The sequence below is a fragment of the Cheilinus undulatus genome, linkage group 5, assembly GCF_018320785.1.
Source record: "Cheilinus undulatus linkage group 5, ASM1832078v1, whole genome shotgun sequence".
Lineage (NCBI taxonomy): Eukaryota > Metazoa > Chordata > Actinopteri > Labriformes > Labridae > Cheilinus > Cheilinus undulatus.
Window position 1 is genome coordinate 2081209 of NC_054869.1, and position 12296 is coordinate 2093504.

Genomic DNA, 12296 nt, shown 5'->3' on the forward strand with positions numbered 1-12296 from the left:
ATCTTAATTACTATATTTATCACTTGCCAATTTTTATGTCAAATTTAAACTATTTTAAAATTAACATTTTGAAATAAAAATAAATCAGTGAAATTATTTTAAAAATAAATGAATGATATATAATTTTAACACATAAATAAAAATACATTGGTTGGGGTAATGGTGTTGCACTTTTGTAGCCAAAATAAAACAAACATTAAAACATTTAGAACGCAGGACAAAGAGGATCATGGCCCGCAGCACAGTTATTTCATCTCTATTATTTCTGTTTCACTCAGTTAATTGCCCAGCACTATTTTATACGCTAGATTTGTAATCTAGGTTTTCAGAGAGAAATTAACTTATAAAATGACTGAATGGTATATTGTCCAGCTAATTTACGCATATTTAGCCTTTAGCCACAGAAATGCTGTAAGACAAGACAAGCAACTCATTTTTAGTTTTTTTTTTATTTAAAGCTTATACCTGCTTTCTCCATAATGTAGCCTATACAAACAATACAAACTTATAATTGTACACCAAAATATACAGCATCAATTTAGACCAAAACAGCACTGAATTTCTTGTGTGTAAAATCTTGACAATAAAATATCTTCACAAGGTTGGAGGAGTTGTTCATTTGCTTTGAGAGAAACATTTAAAATCCATCATGGAAAAACTGACATTCATAACTAATATTTAAAAAGTTCAGAGAGGTTTTACATTCATAGAATATGGTGCAAAAAGAGAATTTGAAACCATTTTTAAAGGCTTAAAATAAAAAATATTTACAAGCTGGTCGGTATCTCTGAAATACAGATTCATGTCTCATCTAAGGCTGGCTCTTCTTTGAGGGTTTTGGGCCCAGTTTGCCTCATGTTGGCCTCATTCAAGGTTTGTTACAACGGATTATTTGGCAAAATAATACTCTAGTGTGTGGCGATGATAGGATTATTTTACAGCTCTCGATCAAGTCAGAACCTTCTCAGGAAAAGAATTAAGTTTCAGACATTTTTGATATTTTCGATCCGAGATCATGCTGGAGCCAGATGAGGTGGCTAGGGTACCTGGTCCTGGATGCCTCCCAGGTGAGGTGTACCGGGTAAGTCCCACTGGGAGGAGGCCCCGGGGAAGACCCTAGACACACTGGAGACTATGTCGCTCAGCTGGCCTGGGAACCCCTCTGGATCCCCCCAGAAAGAGCTGGACGAAGTGGCCGGAGAGAGGGAAGACTGGGCTTCCCTGCTTAGGCTGCTGCCCCCGCAACCCGATCTCGGATAAGCAGAAGATGGATGGATGGATGGATGGATGGATGGATGGATGGATCATGCTGCCTCTGACAGAACAACCATGAGAGCGCAGAGACCAACCAGAGGTTACGTGTTTTACAGCTCACAGACATGACGGCAAACATAAAAACACAGCCATGTTCACGGTCCATGTTTATTTTTCCCCTGAAGTCACGTTTGATCCCAGTGATTTTCTGTGAGATTTCATGTCCCTGAAATCTCATCTGTGAAACTGCTACAGCACACGTCTGTTCTCAGGGTCTGGATGAATCATTTAGTGCTAGCTGGGGGGCCAAAATTTTTCCACCAAGGGCCACATACAGAAAATACCAGGCTGACAGGGCCACTTTAATATCCCTCCCTTTTATTATACTAAATGAAGGTGACGATATGCTAGAGAGTAAGGAATAAAATAGGCAGCATCACAGCTTTACATCAGTGGCTGACGAGGCAAACAGCCAATCATTTTTCAGGATTTCGGGGTGGCTCATTAGATTTCAGGGCTCCAGCTACTACTGGACAGGATGAGAATGAGAAGAGATGCTGATGGCTCATCTCCACATTCAGACACAAAACAAGAGCAAACAGCAGGAAGCTGCCAAACTTTACAGGAGTGTTGATGCCTGAAGACGATTACAGTGATATGGCTTAGAAATCAGACCTTAAGACGCAGTGATGGACTCAGGATGTTTGAAGGGCAGGGCCAAAAGTGGTAAAAGGGCACCTTTGGTGGGGCAGAGTCAACGTTTTTTAATCATGATTATGTCTGCTAGATATCTGTAAAAACAAATGAGGAACTATGAACTGTTTACCATTGGTTTAAAAAAAGATGCACAGGGGAGGATGTTAGTGAAAATTGACTTTATACCAAGGGAATTAGAGCACTAACATTTCCTACACTGTTGGAGATGTGCCCTCTAAGACAGGGGTTCTCAACCTTGGTGTCAGGACCCCCTTTGGGGTCATGACACTCTGAGAAGGGGTCTCCAGATGCCCTAAAAAACTAAGAATATTTTTAAAATTACACTGTTGCCACTTTACTCCAATTATGTCAGATTTTTTACACCTTTTTATCAATTTTTCTCACCAATTCTAACACATTTTTCCAATTAAACACCTATTTTTGTCAGTTTTAAACTCTTTCCACCACTTTTTTCTGCCTGTTTTTACCACTTCTAAAACAATTCTTGCTCCTTAAGCTTAAGCTTGCCTCTGTTGACCCATTATTGCCACTAATAAACCTTTTTTACACCCAATTTTTCCATTTTAACCACATTTCACCATTTGATATGCCCAATTTTGGTAGTTTAACCTGTTTCTGCCAATATCTGCCTATTTTTCTTTCTCAGTTAACCCTTTTTGCCAGTATATCAATTTTCCATCCCATTTCACCAAATTTCCACCCATTTATGCCAATTTAGAGCCATTTCAGCCACATTTTAACTCCCTTTTACCACTATTCATTTTAATTTTTTGCCAATTTTATCTATTTTTTTCCACTTTAACCCATTTCTGCTACTTTTAAAATCCAACTTCACCACCTTTTCCACCATTTTTGCCATTATCAACCCATTTTAGCCATTTTTAAACAATTTTCATTATTTTTTGACCAAAAGTATTAACCTTTTTATGAAGGTTTTTTTACTGCACACACAAATAAATACAGATAAATGTTTTTTTCACAAGGGAGGTTATTTTTCAGGTTAAATATAAAATTTGGGTATCACAACTTAACTTTAAAATGGACCATGATTTTGCTGACCTCCATGGGCCCCCAGTTTGGCTGGACACCAGAAATGTCTCCCATTTATCCCCCTTTATGGACGGCCTTGTCTCCACATGACTATTCTTGAATGTGCATGACTGTCAACCACCTTCAGGTACAGTGGGGGTCCCCGGTCTCTGGCATCTTTATTTTGGGGCTCACAGGCTGAAAAGGTTGAGAACCACTGCTCTAAGATGGCATCCTGCCCACTGCAACACGAACCGGGAAGGCAATTTATCACTTATTGTCAGCATGGAGGGCAATTCATCATGTAAATTTGTCTCCTTAGAGGGCACTTGATCAGCTTTAGTCTAATTAGAGAGTTTAGAGGGGACATATGAAGTATTTAGCCAAATTTTGACTATTTAGAAGGCACTTTTTCAGATTTTGTACACTCAGAAGGTACTTCAGAGGGCACATTATCATGCTTATCAACCAAAAGAGGCATCAGATATCAAATATCAGGGGACGAAGAGGGACAAATGTCCCACCTCAGAGTCTACCAGTTAACAGAGAAGAAAATATCTGCCATCCGTATTGATATTTGTCACCATAATCCTTTTGTCTTCTAAATCATTTTTTAGAGTATTATGAACTGAGATGCTACTTGGGTTGTCATTGTTTACCATTTATGTTTCAGAGTCAATTTTATCATGAAAAAAGAAAAATTTCTTGTTTAAAGGATTAACATAACAGCAGCTAGTGCTGAACTGGAACAGTACTGTAAATGACAATCTTCATGCTTCAATGAGTGCCAAACTTCATTTATCTTTAGACTCTGCTGTGGGACGGCAAAAAATAAAGGAGGTTAGAGAGGAGGATTATATTGTCAAAAATCTGCTGTCTGCTGTCTGCTGCATGTCCATGTGTCTCATGTTTCTGAAACGGTTTAGATCTGAAAACGGTGTGTTGCCAGCCTTACTGTTCTTTCTTATACATGAAACTGAAAGAATACGAACATATAATTTTTCAAAAGGCAATAAAAGAAGCACAAAAAGTGCTTCAGCGAAGTACTGAGATAAAAACATCACACATCACCCTTCTCGCTTTAGTAATTCATGAGAGAAACAAAATAAATCATTTTTACAGCTCAATGCTTCTTCCTCAAACTCACAGAGGCTGGAGAATTAATCAGAGATGATTTATATATATATATTTTTTTTAAAGTCCAGATTTCCTTCATGGCCTCTCTTTGAGGAAACTTCTCATGAAATCAGCTTGACTCAGATAAAAAACTGATTCTCTGTTTCTGTTTCACATGTCGGTTTGTTAGGATATCAACCTCAGCGGGGTGAGAGGCTGCAGATTTCCCTGCCTGAGGGGGGCAGCGGCGAGGCTTTATGGTCGGCGGTCGTACTCGCTGATCTTCTTCTTAATGTGTGAAAGCTTAGACCGCAGGTATTTACACCTCTTCTTCTTCATTTCGTAATGTGGAGACTGTAAGGGACAGAAAAAACAGTGGAATCATCACATCTTGAGCACAAAACACCTCGATGTTTTCATGAGGCCAGAGAGAAAAAAATCCTTTCGTATGAAAAACGGTCTGAGGTGTTCAGGAGTTTTAAAGCAAGAAGCTTTAAAAAACAAAATAATACATAGCAAAATGGCATAAAATACAGGTTGTTGCACAACCAATTTTTCAGGCAAAATCCTTGCAGGAAAAAAGTTGAAGGCTTACCTTTTTGAGACTCTTCAGTCTGGTGTACTCATCCATGGCATCCTGATGACAGATCAGAGAGACAGAGGTGGAATATTTCATCACTCATCCCAAAACCGAACTGCTCATTTACTAAAGATTGATTTTGGGGCTCTTGTCTTCATTGCAGAGAAGTAGTGGTGGGTGGTAAACTGGTCAGATTTCTGCAGCACCCTCATCTCTGCTTTATATGCATGTGTTGTAGTGCCTCTGAGTTAAAACCACTGCTACCACTGGCATGGAGGGATACGTGACGGACAACAGCCCAGTCAGAGTCAGTTTGCATGTTTAGTTCTAGTACAGGGGTGTCAAACTCAAGGCATGGGGGCCAAATCTGGCCAGTGGTGCAGTTATACCTGACCCATCAGATCATTTCATATTTTTATTATAACTGGCCCACCAGTATGAGGGTCTGCACATTTCCTCCAGTATAACAATGTAAACTTAACCCTGATGATTGAAAATATCATTTTTAAGTCATAAGAATTAGAAAGAGAAGATTTAAAATAATTTGATAAAAAGTCAGGAATATGGGAAAAGAAATTTGTATTTTCATTTCATATTTTCTAATTTGCATCTCACAATTTTGACTTAAAGTTTTGTTTTTGACTTTTTAAATCACATTTTGACCTTTTGAAATCATGATTTTGACTTTTATCTCATATTTTGACAATTTAGATTCACAGTTTTAATTTTTAAGTCATATTTTGATGTTTTAAACTTGTGAATTTGAATTTTTTCTTACAGTTGAAACCAGAAGTTTACATACACTATATAAAAAAGCACAAAAACTTTTTTTTTCTCACCGTCTAACATTAAATCAGATTAAACTTTTCCTGTTTTTGGTCAATTAGGATTACCAAAATTATTTCTATTTGCTAAATGCCAGAATAATGAGAAAATGATTTTTTTAGACAATTTTTTATTATTTTCTTGAGAGTCAGAAGTTTACATACACTAAGATTACTATGCCTTTAAACAATTTGGGAAAGCCCAGATGATGATGTCATGTCTTTAGAAGCCTCTGATAGGTTTATTGACAACATTTGAGTTAATTAGAGGCACACCTGTGGATGTATTTTAAGGTACACCTGAAACACACTGCTTCTTTGTGTAACATCATGGGAAAATCAAAAGAAATCAGCCAAGATATCAGGAAGAAAATTGTGGACTGGCACAAGTCTGGTTCATTCTTGGGTGCAATTTCCAGATGCCTGAAGGAGCCACGTTCATCTGTTCAAACAATTATACGCAAGTTTAAACACTATGGGAATGTCCAGCCATCATACCGCTCAGGAAGGAGACGGGTTCTGTGTCCCAGAGATGAACGTGCTTCGGTCCAAAAAGTGCATCTCAACCCAAGAACAAAAGCTAAAGACCTTGTGAAGATGCTGGCTGAAGCTGGTAAGAGTGTGTCATTATCAACAGTCAAATGAGTCCTGTACCGAAATGGGCTGAAAGGCCACTCTCCCAGGAAGAAGCCATTACTCCAAAAGAAACATAAAAAAGCCAGATTACAGTTTGCAAATGCACACTGGGACAAAGACCTTAATTTTTGGAGACATGTTCTGTGGTCTGACGAAACTAAAATTTAACTTTTTGGCCATAATGACCATCGTTATATTTGGAGAAAAAAGGGGGAAGCTTGCAAGCCTGAGAACACCATCCCAACTGTGAAACATGGGGGTGGCAGCATCATGTTGTGGGGTTGTTTTGCTGCAGGAGGGACTGGTGCACTTCACAAAATAGATGGCATCATGAGGAAAAAACATTATGTGGAAATACTGAAGCAACATCTCAAGACATCAGCCAGGAAGTTAAAGCTTGGGCGCAAATGAGTTTTCCAAATGGACAATGACCCTAAGCATACTGCCAAACTGGTTACAAAGTGGCTTAAGGATAACAAAGTCAATGTTTTGGAGTGGCCATCACAAAGCCCTGATCTCAATCCCATTGAAAGTTTATGGGCAGAGCTGAAAAGGCATGTGCGAGCAAGGCGGCCTACAAACTTGGCTCAGTTACACCAGTTCTGCCAGGAGGAATGGGCCAAAATTCCTGCAAACTATTGTGAGAAGCTTGTGGAAGCATATCCAAAATGTTTGACCCAAGTCATACAGTTTAAAGGCAATGCTACCAAATACTAATGAAATGTATGTAAACTTCTGACTCTCAAGAAAATAATAAAAAATTGTCTAAAAAATGATCTCTCTTATTATTCTGGCATTTAGTAAATAGAAATAATTTTGATAATCCTAATTGACCAAAAACAGGAAAAGTTTAATCTGATTTAATATTAGACGGTGAGAAAAATAAGTTGATGTGCCCTTTTATATAGTGTATGTAAACTTCTGGTTTCAACTGTACATTTGACATTTTCAACTCCTCATTTTGAATTTTAAAATATGAACCTTTTTGATTAAAAATCTTACATTTTTGTCTCATCTTTGGGTGTTTATAACTCAGTATTTTAATTTTTTTCTTCATATTTTGACAAAAACTCATTATTTAGAATTTTATCCTATATTTTGACCTTTAAAACTCTTGATTTTTAATATTATCTCATATTTTCACCTTCTAAAGTCTTGATTGAGAATTTTTTCTGACCTTTTCAACCCTTAAATATAATTTTTAATCCCAAATATTGATCTTTTCCATTCAAAATTATAATTTTTTTTATTGCAACTTTTGACCTTTTAAACTCATGGTTTTCAATTGTATCACCTATTTTTACATTTAAAAAAATATATTTTTGAATTTTATCCAACATTTTCACCTTTTAAACTCATGATTTAGAATTTCATTTAGTACTTTAACTGTTAAAATCAGCAATTTAACTTTTGATTTTTTCTAATCACAAGATCATTTATCATAAATGTTAAATTTTTTCCCTATAAGTGGTTACTGGTGAAGATGAGGTTGACAGTCTACAGGAAATTTTGACCCAGTTAGGCCCTCAGGTTAGACCCAAGTTTACTGATTGAGTCTGATGACCCTGCTCTAGTATAACAAGCAGCTTGTACGCTTGTTATTAAGCACAGTAAATTATGGCGGCTGTAATAAACAGCAAGTATGTTTGCTTTTCAGAGCTTCTCTGTCAGTCTGGGGCTTTGGTACAAGCCGTATTTGTTTCTGGTTGTCTTGAGCTCAGATTCGTGTTGTAACGGCTAAAACAATGGTTCAAAGGTGTATTCTCACTCATGACTCTCATTTTAAGTCCATGATGAGTCACAGATCCTGACTGTGTCATTAAAGGAGGTCAGAGAGGTTGCTGTGAACTCTGGCAGTGTAAACTTGCTGCTATGGCATTTCTGTCAAAGTCTTCACAATAAAAGTCTATAGTAGTGCTTTTATTGTGAAGGAAACATGCTCAAGTCCATAGCAGCTTACACACATCAGCAGAGACTCTGAATGGAGTTAGAAAAATGTGAACAGACATGAGGTCAGTCTGTCTTCACAGGTTTATTTTAGGGGGAGGAGGAGGGTTGGAACATGTGAATATGTATTTAAATGCATTATCCCTTTATAATTTTGTCATACTGTGATATAACAGTATTACCGTAAAGGGCAAGAGAAAACACCTTGATATTTAGGCCACATCACTCAGACTTACAGAGAAGGAGAGTGGACAGAGACGGGAGAAAGAGGGGGGGAAGGAGGTGTGAGTTAGGAACCACAGTCTGGACTTAACCAACACGGGACTCTATCTGACGATAAGGCTATGTGCTTCCCCAAAAGTGACTTTTTACTGGTTTAAATATTCCCTTGTGAGTATCAAAACTCCATAACATGGGGCACCCAGATAGCCTAGCGGTCTAAGGCGCTACCCACATACACGGGCGGCCTGGGTTAGAATCCGGCCTGTGGCCCTTTGCCACATGTCTCTCTCCACTCTCTCTCCCGTTTCTGACTCTATCCACTGTCCTCCTCTATGGAATAAAGGCATAAAAAGCCCAAAAATTAATCTTAAAAAAAAAAAAAAAAACCTCCATAACGTATACCCTTTAATCGCACTTTGGTGTGCTGTAGTTCCATTTAAAACATCCAACACTTCATTCTATTAGGTTGTTTCCACCGAGCAGTTGGGTTCAGTTCGGTGTGGGATGGCACGCTTTTTTTGTCGTTTCCATAGAGAAAGGGTCCCAAAAAAGCGAACCGTACCGTCCCACTTTTCGGCACCCTTCCGTAGGGGTGCCAATCTTACCTAACCGTACCAAAAAGGTGGAGCTACACACACAACAATAGGGGCTGCACTCATAGATATATATAGGAGACTAGATATGACATGCCCCTTTGAGCTGCGTGCCTATGGCGAGGCTAAGCTAGTGGGGGCAAAAGTGTCGCGGCATTCCATGGTTGTAGATGGCACAAAAACTAAAACAACAAGGATGCCTGCACATTGTGCTGCATACGGTTGCACACTACGGCGTACATTTGAAACAAGGCAAATGGAAATAACCTTTCATGGGTAAAAATAGTTTTTGGCTCTTTTTTCATTATTAAATCTTGTTGAGAGCTTCAGTAAATGGCTACTAGCAAAACACTAACGCAGGCTAGCAGCTTGACAGCCAAATACCAGACGATTAATAGTAGCTGTAGTATAGTTGTACATCAGCAGTAGTAGTATAAAAAGCCTTTAGAGTCGTAGAAGTAGTACCAGCATTTGTAATAGTATTACCAGTTGTAGTAGCAGTGCCAGTATAAGCAGTAGTAGTTGGTGTACTACTACTGCTACTAGTAGTAGTTATATATGTTATAGTTATATGTATAGTTATATATTTAAGTCCAAGGTGAAGTGAAGTGTTACTATCTACTCAGTGACGTGCACAACAATTTCAGTGTACCTGTTTCTAACTTGTACAAATGGCAATAAACTATTCTATTCTATCTCCATAGTGTGTGTTTTTTTCTATAAACATATATATATATATATATATATATATATATATAGAGAGAGAGAGAGAGAGAGAGAGAGAGAGAGAGAGAGAGAGAGAAGGATAAGGAAGGGGAGAGAGACAAATAAATTAATATAAATGATTATTTGATTACCTTTACAATTACATCTTTCGATCTAAAAACTTAATTTATATATATATATATATATATATATATATATATATATATATATATATCTTTATCTTTCTATTTTTATACATACAACTATATGTCTATGTATATACATTTATAAATATTTAATGGCTTAACATAAAAGATTCCCAGACCTCTGGACTTAAAGAGTAAAATAACTAAAATTGTAGGCTAGAAAGCCCTTTCCGTTTTTTTTTTTTGTTTTTAATCAAATGTTCTGTATTAATAGCACATGTTTTGACGTTGACCATAAAGCAAACCGCATGAAAATCGGTTGAGAAATGAGCAGGCTATGATTTATTTTCAATGTACATGCATTGTCTTTAATGAGAACGTCGCCCCCACCAAGATGGCCGCCACGTAGGCACGTCACTTAGCGAGCTGCTACAGCGCGCTGGCGTATCTAGTGTTCTATAGATATCTATGGCTGCACTGACGTCACGTCAGCGCGCGACTCAGCTGCTCGCCTCCGGGCTTCAAAGACGGAAGTCTACTGTGAGAAGCGGGCGAAAACGGGAGAAAAATGGACTAATATCTGCCTAAATGGGAAATATTTGGACTTGAAGGAGATCCAAACTGTTTCCTAGTCTATGGATATTGGTATCTGGCCACAAATCAAGTTTCTTGACGTTTAGCTGCATGATTTTAAGAACCCAAAGCAGAGCCTGAAGGCTCACATCAGACTGATCCATCTGCGATGGATAAAAAACTAAATTAATGCTGAAGTTTGTGAATACGAAGCCTTTGAACAGTTCATTCTCATCAGTAACTAGTTATTAATCTACGTCTTACGTTAGGTAACCTGTGAAAACATCGCTCTGTGGTTGTTGAACGGGCTTGTAAAACTTGAGGCTGCAGACTATTTTAAAACGAGATCAGCGCACCCCGGATTTCTGACTTAATCTAGCTTGATTTTTAACACCAGCTGAACTTTAACTTTATTTTGAATGCGGCGAATTCTCACAGTACAGCTCTAAACTTTCATATTTTGTCGTATAAACTGTTCTAGACTAGATATATTCACATATTAACGTAGTGTTACGACTTAAACTGTCTCTGTACACGTATTCCATCAGCTGAGGATCTGTACTGACAGCGGTTAACATCATTAAGATGTCGTTATTTTTTTAAAAGCACTTTCAGCTGAAATAAAGCTGTTTAATGCTTATTCCCGACTGATTTCTGTCACTCATCTTTTCTATAACTCTGCAGCTGGAACAGCTGACTCGTGATGTCTGTGACTTTACATACATGCTTTTACAGCCCCGCCCACCCAAGTGAGAGCAGGGGTGTCTGTGGAAACGCAAACTATTTTGGGGTTTAGCGTACCAAACCATACCAAACTGAACTGAATCAAACCGGACCCCCTGATGGAAACACGGCTTAACTTGTTGCAACTCTTTCAGCACTTTCACCAGGGACAGTCTGTATTACTGGTGAAGTAGAAAATAATCATTTGTGATGAGCCTCGACTCAGGATACGCCCCCACAACTGTCAGCCTTAGGGGCTGAGAAATTATGTGAATAACTGAAGTCTTCTGACCTTTATTTTGATACGACAGCTGATCAGCTGATGAGGGAGAGGAAATATGGGGGGGCATACACCAAACCATGGTGGATTGAGAACTGATCCTGCGACCAGTGTCTTAACACGGATCCTGATCCACGATTTAGAAAATGTTCTTATTCACCAGATTTTCAAAGAATTTCTTAATTAGGAGCAGCTCTCTGTGCTCTAGAAGCTTCTGCTTAAGTAAACTTTACTAAAACTTTAACTTGAAAATGAACATTATAAGCATTTTCATGTATTTTCCTTGATATTTTTCCAGATGTCCAGTCTGTCACTGGGCAGAATTTAAAACATCATCATCAGTGGGGCTACGATGATCATCACCTAGTCATCTATTCTTAGTTTTACTTTAAAATCCTGTAACAATGAGCAGACAGACTTGTTATCTGAAGGTCAGACTCACCAGGAACCGAGGGCTGCCCTCTGCGTGTCGGTCCAGCTCTCGGTCCAGATCGGCCAGGTCCTGGTTTATGGCGTCCAGCTCGGCCTGCAGGGTCTTGTATTCCTGATGATCCCGATCAAACTCTCGTTTGTAGTTCAGGCGCTCTTGTTCATCCACGATGGAGGGAAACAAACTGTGAGGGATAAAGCAGTTTAGTTCACTTCTAGAAATCCTCCAGTAATCAGACAATAAAAGTAAAAACCCTAAAATTAAAGAACTTTCAGAGCGAAATTTACATCAAGCAGAGATCCTCCTCTCACATCTCAAACAGGAATGCCCAATTTATTGGCACAATTCTGGTACCTGCAGATTATACCTTACAGTTTTCTCCATTGGTTTGGCTCATTTCTTGAAACAGAAATTACATTCTCAAAACTCTAAGATCATTTGGCAAAACAGTCTTAAAGTTCAGCACAACACCATAGCTCACTCTTATATCTCTCCCAAAACTGTTGACTCATGCTTCAAAA

The 12296-nt window shown here is 38.3% G+C and overlaps 1 protein-coding gene across 1 annotated transcript in view; it reads right to left on the reverse strand.

Moving 5' to 3' along the window:
• Positions 1–3158: 3158 nt before the first annotated feature.
• LOC121509493 (MARVEL domain-containing protein 2-like) overlaps positions 3159–12296 on the reverse strand; it is a 58700-nt gene continuing 49562 nt past the window's right edge. Inside the window, exons 13-15 of the mRNA XM_041786917.1 lie at positions 11788–11959; positions 4712–4753; positions 3159–4470 (exon numbers count right to left, since the gene is read on the reverse strand). Of these exons, the coding sequence (XP_041642851.1) occupies positions 4372–4470; positions 4712–4753; positions 11788–11959 (313 nt within the window). The 3' untranslated portion in view covers positions 3159–4371. The remainder of the gene's footprint in view (positions 4471–4711; positions 4754–11787; positions 11960–12296) is intronic.